Raw genomic sequence first — 18,809 nt, 5'->3', positions numbered from 1 at the left:
CACAGTCTGGTACTTGAAGTGCTGTTGAATCATAACTACCTGACTGTGATTTGCAACACTCCAAGGGGCAGCGGGAAGCCATGAGACTTCCGGAAACCATCTGTCACAACCACTGGACTCAGCCATTACAGTGCAAAAAAGCCCACTAGCAATACACATTTACAATACCAATAAATACAACGCCAATAAACCTTTGTTAATGGACACTGAAATCTTTATTTCATATGATTTTCACATGCCATGAAATATTATTTTGATTTTTTTCCCCCACTATTGAAAAAAAGGTAAAAGCCACTCTGCGCAGGTGCCCTGCCAAACAAAACAACAGGTGGTAGGCTGGGTTTGTTCCAAGGCTTGTAGTTTGCCAGATCCTTTGGACGCCGCTCTTTGTCCTGTGGTAGGAACATCCCTGGATCTTTCCATCCACTCTTGGAAGTTAGGCTCTGCCTCTGCCGAGCAGGACAAGTTCCTGGAGGTGCTCTAGAAGCACAACGACGACTCTTGTTTCCACTGCACCACATGTTGAAAGGGCCTTGAGCGGCTCTGGGGCAGCGATTTATCCACCACACCGATACCTCCAGCGCGGTGCTGCAGCGCTTGGCCAGTGCTATTGGGACTATCGGTACCGCGCAGGAGTCCACGTGGCTGCCACTGTCTGCACCTGCGCCTGCGCAGTCCTTCCGTGGAGTGCTGCGCGGCAGAGGGCCCGAAGGTTATCGCGAGGGTTAGAAGGTTCTCGCGCGGCCTCAAAAGTTCTTTGGGGGCGTTGAAGATGCTGGCAAGGGCTCGAAAGTTCCCTGGAGGACTTGAAGGTTTTCTCTCAGGCTGTTTTCCTTGTTTTGTGGGTATAGTTTGAGGGAAAAGCCGCTACCGTGTGGTGCCGGGAGCTTCCTGTCAGGAGGAGCGTCGTGTATTCTTAAGTCCTTGGGAAACAGATTGAAGCTGCATAATTCTCTCTCAGGGAGTTAGCTGTTACCCTTAGCGTATTTGGACGAATTTAGCCCCGCACTGTTTCCAGATACAATTTAATTACAAGTCAGTCCTGAGTGGGAAAGAAGTGGCCTGTGAGCAGGACATCTAGAGCCCAGGCCCAGCTCTGCTGCTGTGTGGCTGTGTGACCTCAGGTAAGTCCCTTAATTGTTCTTGCCTCAGCTTTATCTGTGGGTGAAATGAGGGGCTGAGCCTTGTTCTTTATGACTCCGGAACAGATTGAGTCTCACCCCAGTCATGAGGGACCAGAAAGGAGAAGACTTTTAAAATTTGTCCTGGGGGAGGGTATCATACTTTTTTCTTTTCTTTTTTTTTTTTTTAACCTGTGGTGGTCCTTGTGCAGGTTGGAAAAGAATTTCTGGAAAGGCAGAATGAGAGGTTAATACAATTTATTAGAGTGCACTCTAATATAGAGTGCGTCTAATAGACGCAGTGGGCAGGCTCAGAGAAGAAATGACAACGAACATGCGTCATCTGCCTGTCTTTTCTAGCCGGGGAATGAGGAAGAGAATGGGGTAGAAATCTTGCTGTCATTTACTGATTAGGTACCACATGTATGCTTTCCTTTTATGGGGGAGAAGAACAGGACAAATACCCTTCCTAATACGGGGTTAGGAAAGGGACACGTATGCTCCCCAGGATGGCGCAAAAATTGCGACAGTTGCAACATGGGTGGAAGGGCGATAAGGGTCTGATGCTTTCTGTTTCTGCCTTCTGAGGCCCTTCGAGCTCAGCTTGTTCTTTTGTCCTCTGGCCACTATATTATCCAGGCAATATCAAAGTTAGTTTTCTGGGCTTACCTCATGGCTTGGTGGTAAAGAATCTACCTGCCAGTGCAGGAGACATGAGATCCATCTCTGGTCCAGGAACGTTCCACAAGCTGCCGAGCAACTAAGTCTGTGTTCCTCAACTACTAAGCCTGTGCTCTGGAGCCAGGGAGCTGCAGCTACTGAGCACAGGTTAGAAGCCACTGCAGTGAGAAGTCCATGCACCACAGCTAGAGAGTGGCCTGTGCTTCCCGTAACTAGAGAAAGCCCACAGATAGCAATGAAGACCCATCATGGCCAAAAAATTTAAAAAAACAATCAGTTTTCCTCTTCAGCTTGATCTTAGGAACATTTCCCTTTGTGCAGTGAGAGTCAAAGAGGGCTCAGTGGGCATTCACATACCCACCATGTGGAGCTGACAGGTGTTAACATTTTGATGTGTTTTCTTCCTTGTTTCCTTTATATGACCTGATATGTGTGTGTGTGTGACATTAAATTATTTGCATGTGAGTTGTGACCACCGTGACATTTCATTGCTAAATTGTCTTTTTGCATTTTTTAAAGCAAATTATTTTTAACTGGAGGATAATTGCTTTACAATATTGTGTTGATTTCTGCCATACATCAACATGAATCAGTCACATCACTCTAAATTCTTGAGCATGCATTCTCTAAGAGTAAGGACATTGTCCCACATAATCCCAATTTTACTGTTACTCTTGAAATGATAAATCTATAGCGTCTGATATGTTGTTCATAGTCATATTTTTCAGATTTTCCCTATAATGTCTTTAAGCCTCTTTTTAAGGAAGTGCTCCCATTACCCATTGGTAGTCAACCCCTCCTTCTTACCTTCCCTCACGGGCACGAGTGTCACTTCTCTCTGTGGGAATAACAGCACCTGTGTTGGCTGGAGTCTTTTTCTTGGCCCCTTCCTCATCCGTCACTGCATCCCATCTCCTCTAGTCCATTTGGAGATGAGCCTGACCCTCTGCCTTGGAGTCCTTCAGAGACAGAGTGGAAACAGTGAGTATGTGTGCAGATCGTCGTCAGACAGAGCTGGCGTGTACTTGGGGACATGGGTTGTGTGCTTTGCAGAGGAGGGCAGGCCTGTTTGCACAGGGCAGCTGGTGAAGGTCTGAGCCATGGTGAGCAAGCTGGGTGCACCCCCCAGGAAGTATGCGGCAGGTGTGCTGCCAAGACGGACGCCTGAAGTAGCGTGTGGGTGAGGGCTTGGTGGGGAGGGCTGTCCACAGACTCACAGCAAAACTATTGAGCTGACCATGTGGTTGAGGGCAGAGGAAAACACATATTGTCATAGGCGATACAAGCCAGATGGTCTGATCCTCCCTAACACTCCTCCAAACAAAGAAGCTGGGGGTGAGCCACATGTCCCCAGATCCTTTTGTTAAACATAGTCATTTACCTGGCAGTTGCAGGAGGCTGATATGGGGAGGAGGAGGCCCATGAGAACTGAAATTCAAGCACCATCAAGGTTCAGGCAGCATCTGTGGAGGGTGTGAGGAAAAATGCTGTGTGGCAGCATCCAATGGGCCCGTCACTGTGTTGCTCACTAAGCCCTCATCTCGGCCATCAACCCTGCCTAGGGAGGAGTCTTGTTCCCAGTTATCTGAGGGTCAGGGAGGCTAGATGGCCTGTGTTGGGTCCCACTGGAGGAGACAGACACCCCTTCCTACCCTCTCTCCAAGCAGGCACGTCAGGGGACTCTAGGGATGTGACTAATGGCCCTGGTCATAGCTAAAGGCCACACCACAGGGAAAGATCAAAGGATTTAGAGTGAAATTTAGATCAAAGATTTTCTTTTTTAGATGTGCCAGAGATGGTTGTTTGGAGAACTCTGCTTTTCTCAGTGTCTGTAAATGGGTGGCTGATGGGAGCAGCAGTCCTCAGACCCGCCTTCCCCCAATCACTTGGTATATTGTGAAAAATCTGGTGCAGTTATATACAGGAACTCACTCTATAAACCAAGCTCTAGAGACAAATCAGGAAGAACTGGGTGGAGGAGAGGAAGGCGCATAAGATTTGATATCGGAAAATGTCAAGCCCAGATTCTGACCTCTGAGAGCTGTGTGATTTAAGCCTCAGTTTCCACACGTGTAAAATGAAGCTGATGATTCTCAGTTTTCTTTGAAAGACTTTTATGTGGTGCAGATATGTCTGTGAAAGCAGTTGCTAAACAACAACAACAAAGTCCCATTGAAATTCCAGCTTGGTCTGGAAGCCTGAGACCAGGAAAGGATGAGCAGCTCTTAGAAAGGAGGATAACTTGGGCTGATGTGGCCACAGCACATTTGAAAAAAAACAAATAAAACAAGGGTATTTGTTGCTTAACCAAAATTCAAAATTAACTGGCATCCTGTGTTTTTTTTCAACTTCAGATTTTATTGCTTTCTCATTCACTGTATCGATTGTTTACCATTTTACAGTTTGTCCCATTTATACCCACAAATACATAGAATTGAGATGAACCAGAGATTTCTCGTGAGATTTCAGCCTTTCTCTCAAATGTCCCAAATTAGAATTATCTTGACTTGATAGGAAATTCTTTTTGCATTAGAAAGTAATTTACAGGCAAAACAGAAACATTATCAATGTTTATTAACTGTGCTAACTATCTTCTCTTCAGGCTTTTTAATGATTGTTAGTTTTTTAATGCAATAGTTTGTAGAAAAGTGCAAAAGCGTGTTCTTTTTTTAATTGAAATATAGTTGATTCACAGTATTGTAGTGGTTTCAAGTATATAGCATAGTGATTCTATATTTTTGCAAATGATACTCCTTTATAAGTTATTATAAGGTAATGGCTATAGTTCCCTGTACTATATAATACATCTTTGATACTTATCTATTTTATATGTAGTGGTTTGTGTTTGTTACCAACCACATAACCCTAATTTGTCCCCTCCACTTCCCTCTCCCCTTTGGTAGCTACTAGTTTATCTTCTATGTCCATGACTCTGTTTCTGTTTTGCACATACACTCATTTGTGTTATCTTCTAGATTCCACATATAAGTGATGCCATGTAGTATTTGTCTTTCTCTGTCTGACTTATTTCATGCAGCACAATATTCTGTAGGTCCACCTACATTTCTGCCAATGTCAAAATTCCATCCTTTTTATAGCTGAATAATATTTCATTTTGGGTGTGTGTACATTTGGCTGATCTGTACTTGATGGGCACTCGGGATACTAACATGTCTTGGCTATTGTAAATAGTGCAAGCCTGAATCGTTTTTATCTTTAGGACAACTGTCCTCTGCTAGGGGAAGAAGATCTTGCTGGATTATCAATGTTCCAAATATACTACTTATGTGTGTGGGCTGTTGTAACTGGATCATCTTTCACAAACTTTTGATTTTCAATAACTATTTCACTCTGAGTCACTGTCAGAGTTTATATACTCTTATGTTTTCGTTCTGAAATTTCTGAAAGGATTTGTTCTGTGAATTCAGCACTGTGCCAATGAACATCCAAAAACAATGTCGTTTTATCTGAGATTTCTGTTCCATATGTGGTAGAGGTGAATGGAGAGTCCAGACCTACTCATATCAGCGTGTGAAGAGGATTCCCATGTGCCTTCTCCTTCTCCTCTTTTCATATCTGCTGGGGTACTTTCTTCTGAGGTCTTGCTCTTAACTTGTCATGGTGTTTTTATTTGCTATTTAATGTCATCAGGATGAGTCTCGTCTTAGCTCAGGCTGTCATAACAAATACCACAGACTTGATGGCTTAAACAACAGAAACTTATTTCTCACAGTACTCAAAGATGGGAGGTCCAAGATTGAGGTGGAATTCTGGTGCCGGTGGAATTCTGGTGCAGGCTTTCTCCCTGGCTTGCCAATGGCCACTTTCTTGCTGTGTCCTCCCATGGTGCAGAGAGCACAGATTCTCTGGTGTCTATTCTTAAAAGACATGAATCCCTTCCTGAGGGCTCGACCTTGTCTAAACCAAGTTACCCACAAAGTGTGCATCTCCAAATACTATCATACTGTAGCTTGGACTGCAACATATGAATGTTTTGTAGGACACGATTCATCCATACTACCCTGTGAGGGCGCGGAAGAGCCAGTGATTGGTATAGCCTGTGCTTACTATGAGATCTCTCCCAGCTGCCACCTCTTCCTCCTCCCTCCTCTGTGATGGAGGTGAGAGATTGTTGCCCATAGTCATCCCAAATTTAAGCTGTCACCTCTACTTGGGATATGTAACAGAAAACAGGCACTAGATTGCACCCGGCAAACACATATTATGGCATTTTGTAGTTACATGTGGTGAGGCCTGAGGTGTATGTTACACTGAAAAGAACAAAGCATGCCTTGTGTTAAAGATTCCTAGACATAATCTTACATTTACTATTGTTAAATAGGAGGAAGTATTGAAACCTTGGGAGGCTCAGAGGTTGGGGTTATCTGGGCTCATGGGGGTGTGGCAAGTAGCCAAGAAGACCCAGAGTACTTTCCACAGAGAAAGTCTGTTTTCCTCTTTTTATCCAGAGCCTCCAGCTAGCCAGCTCTTTCAATTACATGAAAGGAAAGGTGCCTGATAAATTACTTCTGTGTGAGTAGGTTGCTTCTCTTTCAGGATGTGGTCCAGTTGGTTTTAGAAGTGCATATTTTCTTTATGTATTTTCTCACCTGAATTTTGAAAGTTTGGTGTGCTGGCCACAGCATAGATTCTGGAGTGAATGGCACTAGGTTTGTGTCCCAGCTTTGCCACTCTCTAGCTATGTGGTCATAGACACATTTCTGAGCCTGTTTCCTCCCCAGAGAAAGGAGACTAATTCCACCCATATAGTGAGCAAGCAGTGAGATGTGGAGGAGCTCATGTTTGTCAAGAACCTAGCACTTTGCCTGAGACAAATTCAATGCTTGGTGGACGTTTGTTCACCTCCCCCCTTTCTCCCTATATCCTATTTTATATACAAATGTGTAAAAAACTATTGGACAGAACAAGGCGATGAGTGAAAAATTGATGTTTATTTATCCTGCCTTTGACAGGAGCTAGTTTCCATTTCGGTAGTAAGGTGATATTCTTCCCCTGAGGTGCCTTGGGCAGGGTCCTCAGTGGGTTGAGGTGCAGTGTCACTGCACAGGTGGCAAAGGTGGCCGAGGTGTTTCCTAAATGCCTTGTCAAGAAACACGTAGAGGAGAGGGTTGATGCAGCAGTGGGTGGCGGCGATGATTCTCGTGATCTGAACGGTTTTGTTCAAGTTGTAACTATTCCCACAGCCATGCAGGGGGAGCTGTTCCTTGAAAGCAGACAGGAAAAGTGCAATATTGTAGGGTCCCCACATCAGAAGGAAAACTGCCGTTATTGTGGAAACAAGCTTGCAAAGGTCATAGTTCCTCTGCCTGAACTGGCATGTTCTCCCCATTCGCATGCAGCAATATATAAGAGCAAACAGTGGCAAAAGAAATCCCAAAATGTTCATCTTTAAGGTCAGAAAGTGCTTCCAGGATGTCTCATCAGCTGGTAAGAAGTGAAGTCCAATAAAGAAGCACTTGTATTTCTGGCTTTCCATCTGAGGTTTGTAAAAAACAAGTTCAGGCAAACTGACCAGAATGGCTGTGACCCACACTAGAGCACTTATGAAGATTCTGCTAGCCATAGGCCTGCAGTCTGAGAAGCGCCTTCTCCCACGGACAGACTCCGGGTATCTTTGCACAGTCAGAAGGACATTGAACAAGGCCTCACTGTACAGGCCTACGGAGTAGAGCAGCAGGAGAATTTTACACAGGGGGTCATCAAAGCCCTCCCCACGAGAGGCCGCGTAAGCCCAGAATGGCAGAGTGAGCAGGAAACACAAGTTAGAAAGTGCCAGGTTGAAGAAACAGGTATTTTCTGCTTGCTTGGATCGTTTATATTTTACCAGGATAAACACAACCAAGATATTGTCCAGGAGGCCAGCCACGAACACTGTAGTGTAGAGGTAAGGCACCAGCTGCGCTGAGAGAATCTTGGGGTCGTATGGGGTGCATAGTTCTATTTCGTTGTTTCTCAGATCACCCTCTATGAGGACATCATAGTCATCCTCTGGTGCTGACGTGTAATTAGCCATCTTCAGGCTGCCCTGGGGAGAAATGAAAGGTTATTTTCCCTTCATGCAGCTGTGTGGTCCTGGATGAAACAGCACACAGGACTAGAACCCCTGCAGCCACACTCGTCCTTTTCTGGTGTTTATTTTAGCCAGAGCAGGTCTACAACTCAGAAGATTTAAAATAAACATTTCTTTAACATGCCCCTGCATCCTGAGCACAGCTGCTATAATTCATCCCTTCATTAAGCACTTAGGTGTTTAGTAGTATGCCAGCTAGCACAGGGAGACAAAAGTAAATATTATCCTACTTCATACAACTTCATTCTCTTGGTAGAAACAAGACTTGCCTACTTGAAGCTATATAAGAAAAAACACAATTAAAGAGAACTAAGTACCAGGGTTTAGTTTCACAAAATTGGTGTCAGTCACAGTCCCTATGTGTTTAAAAAGTTTGCTCACCCTCTGTAAACAGCTTCCTGTGATAGGCAGAGAAGTCTGAGTTCTTCTCTCGAAGGATATAAATAAATGTTTGCAAAAGTGAAACCACCTAAGTATCAAATGGACACAACTGGTTAAATACGTCGATGACTTACCACTGACTGAGTTCCTGGGAGGGGAGGGAACAGCCTCCTGACCTACCATCCGAGTTGCTGTGGGAGCCGTCTGGCCAGATGAAAGACTAACTTCCTTCTGAATAGCCGGCCCCTGACCCTTTGGGGCAAGAGAAACCACTGTTTATCCCCCTGGTGGCTGTGTCCCACCAGTCACAGATCTCGGGGACTAAGCAAAATAAAGCAACTTGAAAGCTCCCACTAACCCCTAGAGAGTTTCTCAAGCTGCAAAGAGAAACCGGGAAGTTGTTTGCTCCTGCTGCTGCTCTCCCCACCCTCACCCCGCACCCCGCCTTTGATTTCCCTGTGTCCATCCTGCTGGCTGCCTCAGATAAGGAACTAAGTTATTGCTGCTTCTCAGTGATACTGAGGGAGGGATAGAAAGTGCTCTGACTTGCAACTCTGAGCAGGTAATGGGTAGCAGCAGAGAAGTGTCACACGCAGTGACTGGCGGTGACTGTGCGTCCAGACCCGGGGGCTGACGCTCCCCTGTAGCATTTCATCAGTATTGGCATATGGGGCAGCCTTCAAGAACTTGTAGTGAGCAACCCTGCGTGGGCTTGCACTGTTACTTTTGAAAGTGGCAGTAACTGAGAGTAACCGTAACAGGGCTTTCCTCATAGCTCAGCTGGTAAAGAATCCATCTGCAGTGTGGGAGACCTGGCTTTGATCCCTGGGCTGGGAAGATCCCCTGGAGAAGAGAACAGCCACCCACTCCAGTAATCTGGCCTGCAGAATTCTGTGGACTGTATAGTCCATGGGGTTGCAAAGAGTCGGACATGACTGAGTGACTTTCTTTATTCTTTTTGAGAGACATTTTTTGTGTGTCAGACATTTGGCTGAAGAATGGGGCCCCAAGGGAGGATTTGGGGACAGTGGAAGCCACAGAATGATGTCATTTGGGAAGAGAGTGGGTGCAGAGATGAGACCTCAGTACCAGTGAGCCTGGGGGGAATCGATGTGATGGAACCAAGGAGTTAGGAAGGATGTTAGGAGCTGACCCTGCTCCTATAAGAAGGGCCTAGCACAAGAAAATTCCATGGTGAGGACACAGAGCTTCTATCAAGATGCTGTGCAGAGAATGTGAGGGGAACAAGTTCAACCCTAGACTGAGACTGGCGTGGGTGACTTTTAAGGCCAGAGAGAAAGGAAGCTGAGAGTCCAAATTTGAAGGGAGATGGGGGCGGTTGGGAAGAAAGATGAACTGAGAAAAATAACTTGAAATAATGTATGAACTCCTGGATCAACTCTTTGTACCTGTGACGGACCTAGTTTGGGGACCAGTCTTACATGTTGGCTTTGTGTTCATTTCACTGGTTAAAAGGCTTCTGTTAATGCCAAAGATGTGTTTGAGGTGATAGTCGGTGCAGAATGTGGACCTGTCAAAGTAGAAATATAACTGAGGGGACTATTAAGGGAAAGGAAAAATAAACAATAAAGGCCTGGACAAATATGTGACAAGCATTAAATTTAACCCAGAGGGAAACTCGTGATGTTCCTCTGTATGAAGGGGTTGGAAGGGGTTGGGAGAGATTGGTGCTGCTGGGAACTTGGGCTGTGAATGTTTCCCAGCAAGTCTTCCCCCATCACCCCCCAGTATGGCTTCTGTGAGTCAGTGAGGGTCACCGTGCCCTGGGGGTTCTGCCCCCCTGCAGCTGGGCTATTTGGAGACACATCAGTCCCCCCACAACTTTGACTAAGTGATGGTGCCTCATGGTGCTTTATTGCCTGATGCTCACTGGTCAGTCCCTGAGAGGGGAATGAGGGTCAAGTCAAACTTTGAAACTTAAAAAACCCCATGAACACACACACTGCACATTGTGAGGTTAAGTGGAGGAAAATAGCAGCAAGCACGTGCCTCATCTGTATCACAGAATCATGTGAAATTTGAAGTTTCCTAGAGAAAAGCATTGTTCGGTAAATTCCAGATCACCCTAACTTCCTGATAGGCAAATGGACTTCACTTTTGGAATTATTTTATTTTGGCTGAATTCCCAGAATTCTGCTTATTTACGCCCAGACCTTGGAGTTCTTTTTTTTTTTTTTAATTGAGATATAATCGACAAAAAGCATTCTAGAAGTTTAAGGTGTGCCATACTGATACATTTATATTGCAATATGATTGCCATGGTAGTGTTAGCTAACAAAATTACCAATTTTTTATGTTGTGAAAACAATTAAGTTCTATTTTCTAGCAAATTTAATGTTTATAATACAGTTTGGTTGTCTCTAATCACTATACTGTATATTAGATCTCCAAGACCACAGGATTCTTGAAAATTGAAAATTAGTAGGAGGGAGTGGTTTAAAAGTCTGAAGTTGAAGCAGGAGGAAGGTTTTATTTACCATTTTAGTATCTGGAACTGTAATAGGGTCGTCATTATTGGTGAAACTTCAGTACATTCTGAGGTTTGTGAGCTGCATGCTCAATTAAAAAAAAAAAGAACTCCAAGGTCTGGGCGTAAATAAGCAGAATTCCGGGAATCAAGCCAAAATAAAATAATTCCGAAAGTGAAGTCCATTTGAATATCAGGAAGTTAGGGTGATCCTTACCAAACAATGCTTTTCTCTAGGAATCTTCAAATTTCACATGATTCTGTGATACATGTAATTAAATCCCAGTTTTTTAGACAATTGAAGTAGTTGATTTACAATATTATATTAGTTTCAGGTGTATAACATAGTGATTCAGTATTTTATAGATTATACTCCATTTAAAGTTATTCTTTAGAAGGACTGATGCTGAAGCTGAACCTCCAATGCTTCAGCTGCCTGAGGCGAAGAGCCGATTCATTGGAAAGGACGTTGATGCCGGAAAGATTGAGGGCAGGAGTAGAAGGGGATGACAGAGGATAAGATGGTTGGATGGCATCACCAACTCAATAAACATGGGTTTGGGCAAACTCTTGGAGATAGTGAAGGACAAGGAAGTCCTGGTATGCTGCCGTCCTTGGGGTCGCAAAGAGTTGGACGTGACTTAGTGACTAAATAACAGCAAAATTATTGCAAAATAATGACTATATTTCCCTGTGTTGTACAATATATCAATGTTGCTTATTGATTTTATACATAATAGTTTGTATCTTTTCATCCTTTACCCCTCTCTTGGCCCTTCCCTGAATCTTCCCTCTCCCCACAGGTAACCACTAGTTTGTTCTCTACATCTGTGAGGCTTTTTGTTTTGTTATATTTGTGAGTTTGCTTTTTAAATTTAGATTCCACATATAAGTGATAACATAGTGTTTGTTTTCCTATGATTTATTTAACTAAGCATAATACTATGTCCATCCATGTTGTTGTGAATGGCAAAATTTCATTCATTTTTATGACTGAGGAATATTCCATTGTACATGTATGCACTGCACACCTTCCTTATCCATTCATCTGTTTATGGGCACTTAGGTTTCTTCCATATCTTGGCTAATGTAAATAATGCTGTGAAAGTTGGGGTTCTTATATCTTTGAAATTAGTGGTTTCATTTTTTTCAGATATATACCCAGGAGTGTAGTTGCTGGGTCATCTGGAAGTTTTGTTTTTAGTTTTTTGAAGAACCTCTATACTGTTTTCCATAGTGGCTGTACCAGTGTACGAGGGTTCCCTTTTCTCTACATCCTCACCAACATTACTTATTTGTGGCCCTTTTGATAATAGCTATTTTAACAGATATGAGGTGATAATACCATTGTGGGTTTGATTTGCATTTCTCTGATGATTAATGATGTTGAGCATTTTTTCATGTGTCTGTTGGCCATCTGTATGTTTTTAGAAAAGTGTTTATTCAAGTTCAGTCCCAGTTTCAGTATAGGAGGCTATCATGTTATAACTCTTATTCCCCCCATAACATATAGATCATTCATTTATTCAACAAATGTTTATAAAATGCCTGGCATGTGCCCAGCACTGTTCAGTAGACAAACATCCTGACCTTCGTGGAGCTTCCATTACAGACAAAAACAAAATAAGTATGTAAGTTGAAGGTACTAGGAGAGAAGTTCTGAGGCAAAAAGTAAAGCTGGGAAGGAGACTAGAAGGGGCCAGGGTTGTTTGGGGGTTCACATTTTATGTAGAATAGTCAGAGAAAGCCTTGCTGACAAGACAGTCTCTGATGAGATGAAACAGCAAATGATCAGGTCCAATAATTTATACTCATTTCATTTTTTTCCTGTTACTGAGTTCTTGTATCAGGGAGATTAGAAAACACTGAGCAAAGGCACCCAAAAACACACTGGAAAACACACTTAGCAATAATTTTGCAGGAGATGCAGAAATATTCTTCATGTTACATTGGTTTTCAATTAAAAAAAAAACAAGCTGAGTATGTAGTGCACCTGTTAGTAATTTATTGCCTTTTCTTCCTTCTTTTGCTTTGTGATCCTCAAGCTGAACTCTGTAAACATTTGTCCTTTGCCAGCTGGTATAGAAGGCGCTGCGAATCACAGGAAGAGGCAGGGGCTTCTCATTCTGGTTCCAGGATTTTGTTGTTTTTGCTCCTTGGGATGACCTGACAGTGCTGTGGAGACTGAGTGATGCCCACCCTCTTGTGTGTCTCACTGGTATCCTTACAGACAGTTTCCTACTCACCAGCCCCAAAAGGAAGCACCTTGGCAAATTTCCTGACCATCTGGAGGGTTGCAGTCACCCTCCCTAACAAGGTCTGAATCTCAGGCTTGAGAGGGAAGGCATCTTCCAGGTGTGTTCCTTCTTGGGTGCTCTGCCTCAGCCTAGAGGCCGCTCCATATATCTGCTTCCTCCTCCCTTGGGTTTTCAGTCCCCTTTGACTGGTTAATGATTCTTGGTAGTGAATTTTCTTTGTTCAAATTACTGGTATGATTTCCTGTCTCTTAACTGGATGCTGATTGATAGATGCAGCATTAAATTAGTTGAGTGAAGGGATGGGAGAGTGCTAGGATGCTTAGTGCATCCTAGTGTGGTGGCATTTTCAGAGGTCTAATGATATTGAGAAAAGGATATTCAAAAATTTAGAATTACAATAATTTATCTATTTCTTAAAATGGCTTCATCAAATATCAGTGCTGTCAGATTATCTATCTAATTTCTATTAGCAAATATTCCAGAACATTTGGTAAGTATAGGAAAAAAATCTTTGCTAATGATATTCCCAAATAGCAGCTATTATAATTTTTAAATAGAGCTACTTCTTGATGACAAGTGTGTAACACCTATTTTTAGAAAACCATCAGTTTTCCTCTGGGTTCGTTGTTTGGTACTGAGCAGTAGATTGAAGGGGAACATACCTTCATGTTGTAATTTTAGGGATTTTGAGTATGTCTCATCCTGCCCCCACATTTTCTCCCACATCCTGGCCAGGCTTACAGCATCACTTTAGTGCTTAGTCCTCTTACTACCTGGGCTACCTGGGAGGGCAGCAAGGGGGAGAGAATACTTCCAAAAAATAATTGTATTGATGACCAACTCTGAAATACAGATTTTATATGTACTTACTGGAAGAAAAATAGTTAATTATATCCTTAGCTTTTTCAACATATGTTTGGTTTATTCTAAATTGTGCTAAAAAATGTAAAAAATGCGGGAGGGTGACTTTGCTCAAGGATGTTTAGAAGATAGGTGGACTAAAAATATAAAACAAGTCTTTTCTACAGTGCTGCTCAGAGCTCTTCAAGTGCTGATAAGCCTTTGGATCCTGGAGAAAGTATGTGGCATTTCCCAAAGTTGTTAGATCATGGAGTCCTCTTGTTAATTCTCTTGCAGTTACTTATGGACTAAGTGCTTTGCAGGACATGTTTCGAGAAATGTTACCTCAGACATGCAAATCTTGCTGTGCTGTGTGGGAATGAGCATAATTGACTGAGGAGCCCAGCTTCCTCACTCCAAAATACATCCTTGCATCCATGCCAAGGCCTTGCCTGCCAAGGGCTGCTCCCAGCCAATGGCCCTATTAGGGCCACTGGTATGGGCCCATTCCTGGATGATGGACTGGTGCTTCTCCCTCACCCCACTTCTTCCTTCTGTCCTTCACTTGAGGTCAGACTTGCCTTGTGATATGGTAACTTTCCCAGCTTTGCCCACCACCCTTCACAGTCTCTCTTAGAGGTGTTTCATCTAATACATTTATTTTATGTTGTGTCCCATATTAGTGTCTGTGTCTTGAAAGAATTTGAGTAAACACAGCCTTGCAAGGGAGACATCAGTCTTTAGAGAGTCTTGAGTCCTTCACTTACTGAAGAATGATCCGTTCTGCAGCATCTTAAGTGTTAGCAGCTCAGTCATGTCTGACTCTTTGCAACCCATGGACTGTAGCCCACCAGACTCTTCTGTCTATGGAATTCTTCAGAATACTGGAGTGGGTAGCCATTTCCTTCTTCAGGGATCTTACCAACTCAGGGATCACAGCCAGGTCTCCTGCATTGTAGGCATTCTTTTTTTTTTTTGTAGGCAGATTCTTTACCAGCATCTTAATCCCTCCCTCATCTTTTTAGCCACTGTCTACCTGACTTCCCTGGTGACTCAGATGGTGTCTGCCTACAATACAGGAGACCTGGGTTTGATCCCTGGGTCGGGGAGATCCCCTGGAGAAGGAAATGGTACCCTACTCCAGCACTCTTGCCTGGAGAATCCCGTGGATGGAGGAGCCTGTTAGGCTACAGTCCATGGGGCTGCAAAGAGTCGGACATGACTGAGCGACTTCATTTCACTTACCTGTGCTCTGCTGGGGTCAATCTTTTTGGGACACATAAGGGCACTTGATGTCATTGTGCCCCCATCCACGCCATCTTCAGTCAGTGCCCCAGGTCAGTTTCTGGTTGCCATTCCTTCTCCCATTTCTGATTGCCATTCTTCTTCATGTCTCCTCTGCCCTCACCTCCCTTCCTAACACTCCCTTTTCTCCATTACTTTCCTCTGTGCCCTCTGAAATCTGAATTCCCCTGTAGACAATCCTCCTGACATCCTTAACTGAATTCCAGAACATTCCTCAACATGTTCCTTGAGGATGCTCTTTCCCTGTCACACATGCCTCCTCCTTGAGGGTCAGAAGGTGGTATTCCTGGCTGGGTGCCTCTTGCACCTGTGGTCCTGTAGGTTTCAGTAGGCAGACATATAGCAGACTACTGTGGTCTCCAGCCCCACCCTGCACTTTGCCTCGTCATTACTTCTTACCACTGTCTGCCTGATTGCCTCTTCTTTTATTAAGACAAGGGTATGTGGATAAGGAGCTTCTCTCCACCCAGTTTTCTCCATCATTCTGGTGACTTAATTGCCCATGTTGACTTCCACTCAATGCCCAGGGCTTTCAGCTCATCAACTCCACTTCACTGGCTTTCAGTTTCATTCCACTATCATCCACACTAACAGTTAGATTTGGGGTATGTTAAATTGATTCCCCTCTGAACTTTCACAGTAAAGTTGCTCACTCTTCTGATCACAGCATCTGCTCTGTAGATCTCTTGCACTGCATTCGCTCCTTCTGTACTGTTGTTCTCCTTCATCAAGCCCTCTAGCCTGTGCGTCTCAGCCCTTACTATAGCCACACCCCTCCTAGTCTAGCTCAGATCCCACAGTCTATCATGTAGTCATTCTCTGGTCAGTACCTTGGATGCCCTTGATTCCTAGCCTTAGATCCCATCACTCTACTTCTCCCTGCTGTTCTTTCTTTGAGAATGTGTTTCTGAGAACAGCTGGTTAAAACCACTTAGCCATGAAGACAGAATTTGTGACTAGTTTATGGTCTCTAGTCTCAACTGGCTTCCAGGGGTTTTTCTAGTTTTACTTCTAACTCTTAATAGGTTATGAATGTCCCAAATTGCCACTTTCTCCAATTTTCCATTGGCTACTTTGAGCAATTTAAAACTCTTCCATCTCTTCAAATGCCCATTTCTGCCACCTACATTTATGCTCAGGAAATGACCTCACCATCTATCTTTCTTGAAGTCTCTCAGCTCCCTGGTCTCCAGCCTCAGATTCTCCTTTCTTTCCTCTTTCTGTGGACTCAGTTGCTCCTCTTTTATTGAAGGCTGATGTCTCCTCCTGCACTCTGGCTCTCATTCTGTCTAACCTCCATTAGAGTTTTCCGTGTTTTGCTTTAGCTCCAGCCTCTCTTTCTCTGTTGGTCTCTCCAGGATTTTTAAATGCTCAGGTCTCTCAGATAAAGACTGTAATCCTGCCCGTACCTCACACATTGCTCGAGCTACTTATTCTCCCTCTTCCCAGACAGCTTTCATTAGTTGTCCAGCCGCTTCATGGTGTTTACTCCCTACTGAGTCCCCTCTGGCCTGGCGTCTGTCCCCACCATTCCAGTGAGGTTGGTTTCCCAGGGCCACCAGCAACTTCTTGTGGTGAAATGTAATTGGTTGCTCTGCTGAGTCAAGACAGCTAAAACCCCATAAACAGGTGTCCAATATCTCCCTGCTGCCCAACTTTAAACAACAATCTCACCAACCAAGCTCCAAAGTCAGCACACAAATACCACTACATACATCTAAGGCCGCCCAAGGTGAAGCAGTGCTTAAACTTTTGAAATGCCTATAGAGTCTCAAAATCATTTCTGTGGGGCTTTCTAGTAAAGGTGGCAGAATGAAGTAGGGTCATGAACTCTTCCTTCTCTAGTACCTTGTAAAATGACTAAAAGATAGTTTCAACAAAAATTCTAAAACACAGCCAGTAGCAACTTAACAAGAAATAGGGTATGATCTTGTACCACAACTTTGAAAGTGGTGCATCTGAGCTGTGTGTGTGTACTCAAGTCGTGTCTGACTCTTTGTGACCCATGGAGTGTAGCCTGCCAGGCTCCTCTGTCCAGAAGATTATCCCAGCGAGAATACTGGAGTGGGTTGCCATTTCCTTCTGCAGGGAATCTTCCTGACCCAGGGATTGAACCCATGTCTCCTGTGGCTCCTCATTGCAGGTGAATTCTTTACCACTGAGCCACCTGGGAAGCCTGAATTTGAGCTGTACCTGAACCTAATGCTACTACAGATATGGTACTGAAGAAAGAAGGAAAATCACTAAGTCCTGAGAATTATTTCAGTACTCTTCAATTAGCAGACAAGTGGACTCAGAAGGCATCCCCTTGTGAGTGTGTATCCCTTGGAAGAGAAAGGGAAAATACCTACTGAGTAAATGCCCTCATATTTCAGAAGGGTTTCTAGGATTTTTTGTATCTGAGATAGTGTGCTGAGTTAGGGCAATAAGAAAAATTCCACAAGAGTAGCATATACTTTTATAATACTGCGTGGGTTCTGGTAATAATATTTTGTCTATGTTTTAGGATTTTGATTCCTCATAAAAATGCTTTTAATCAAATCATGATTTAATCAACCCTGAAATTCAGAGTTCTGATCCTATTAGGATTAGGCTTGCCAGCTGTCACTCACAGAGGTCCATTTCCTTGTATATTTTGTAGTCTCATCATGAGTTCATATTTATTGGAGAATATTTTTATGACCCGAAGTGGGAGCACTCCCTTCTGGAGGGGTTTTGCCTTTGTTCCAGCCAAGAGCATTAAGAATATCAATGACCTGAGACAGGATTTCCTGGCCTGTTTGGGGGTCTCCTGTTGTGAGGGTATTCTAAAATTAAACCTCAGATTTTCATGAAGCATTGGGTTTTTGGATTCTTACAGATTTTTCACCAACCAGTCAGAGCCTAGGTGAAAACAGACAAGCTTCCTTATTGTCATCTATCTTTGAGTGAATTTCTTCTGGTTCACCTTTTCCCAAGCACTAGCTCTGTGTCAGGACCTCTCAGCTCCAGAGCCTCATCTCACATAGCCTGAGGCTTTGTCTTCTGCCTCCAGGTTGGAGTTGCGCTTAGTGTCCTTTTTATGTGTGTGGCCTTTGCTTTGTCTACATGAGACAGTGATCAGAATGACAAATATCCACTGGGTAGTGTTTCAGTGCGTATATGTTGAAGAATGCTATTCATTTATTCCTCTCCCAGGTATTTATTGTCTACTGATTATAAATCTTCCTTTTGCTTTGCTGTATCCACTCTCTACTCACCTCCACCTTGCTTTATGTCCAGGGAGCCTTATCTTATAACAGCAGTCTCCTCTGTCCTCTGAGTATCAGCTGCACTTGGCCAATGGGGAGTTTTAGGCAGGAGATTAGAGTGAGGTCAGGGGATTTAGCTCCCTGGCTCCGTCCTGGTGGTTCTCAGGGGTCGTCTTGCTGGTGGCACAGATGTGTTGCTTGACCTGTGAGTGGCTCTTGTCAGCCTCTACCCACGCCTGTGCCCCTTGCTCCTGGCAGTGGGAATGGCAGCCTGCTCTCACTGGCACCAGGTACTGCACTGTACACTGTGGTCTCCTCATGCCCTGTCTAAATCCTGTAAAGCGTCTGCTTACCAAACTTGCCTCAGTTGCCCCAGTATGTGCCGTTTATTTCCTGCCAGAACCCCATAGGACA

At 43.9% G+C, this 18,809-nt stretch overlaps 1 protein-coding gene across 2 annotated transcripts; it reads right to left on the bottom strand.

Moving 5' to 3' along the window:
* Positions 1–6,735: 6,735 nt before the first annotated feature.
* On the bottom strand, positions 6,736–8,677 carry CCRL2 (C-C motif chemokine receptor like 2). 2 transcript variants are annotated; one of them, XM_020916135.2, is made up of 2 exons: positions 8,409–8,677; positions 6,736–7,848 (listed from the first exon to the last, which is right to left on the bottom strand). In XM_020916135.2, exon 2 carries the CDS (start codon positions 7,834–7,836, stop codon positions 6,754–6,756), a length of 1,083 nt encoding a protein of 360 aa, XP_020771794.2. In that variant the 5' UTR covers positions 7,837–7,848; positions 8,409–8,677; the 3' UTR covers positions 6,736–6,753. The 2 variants fall into 2 exon arrangements, with proteins under 2 accessions (XP_020771794.2, XP_020771795.2); XM_020916136.2 differs by lacking the exon at positions 8,409–8,677 and adding an exon at positions 8,275–8,381.
* Positions 8,678–18,809: the final 10,132 nt, after the last annotated feature.

Source organism: Odocoileus virginianus, unplaced genomic scaffold, assembly GCF_023699985.2.
Source record: "Odocoileus virginianus isolate 20LAN1187 ecotype Illinois unplaced genomic scaffold, Ovbor_1.2 Unplaced_Contig_2, whole genome shotgun sequence".
NCBI lineage: Eukaryota > Metazoa > Chordata > Mammalia > Artiodactyla > Cervidae > Odocoileus > Odocoileus virginianus.
This window is presented reverse-complemented; position numbering and strand designations above follow the sequence as displayed.

What these genes read in the sequence shown, in the direction of transcription:
- CCRL2 (XM_020916135.2), bottom strand. Translation starts at nt 7,836, where the DNA reads ATGGCTAATTACACGTCAGCACCAGAGGATGACTATGATGTCCTCATA.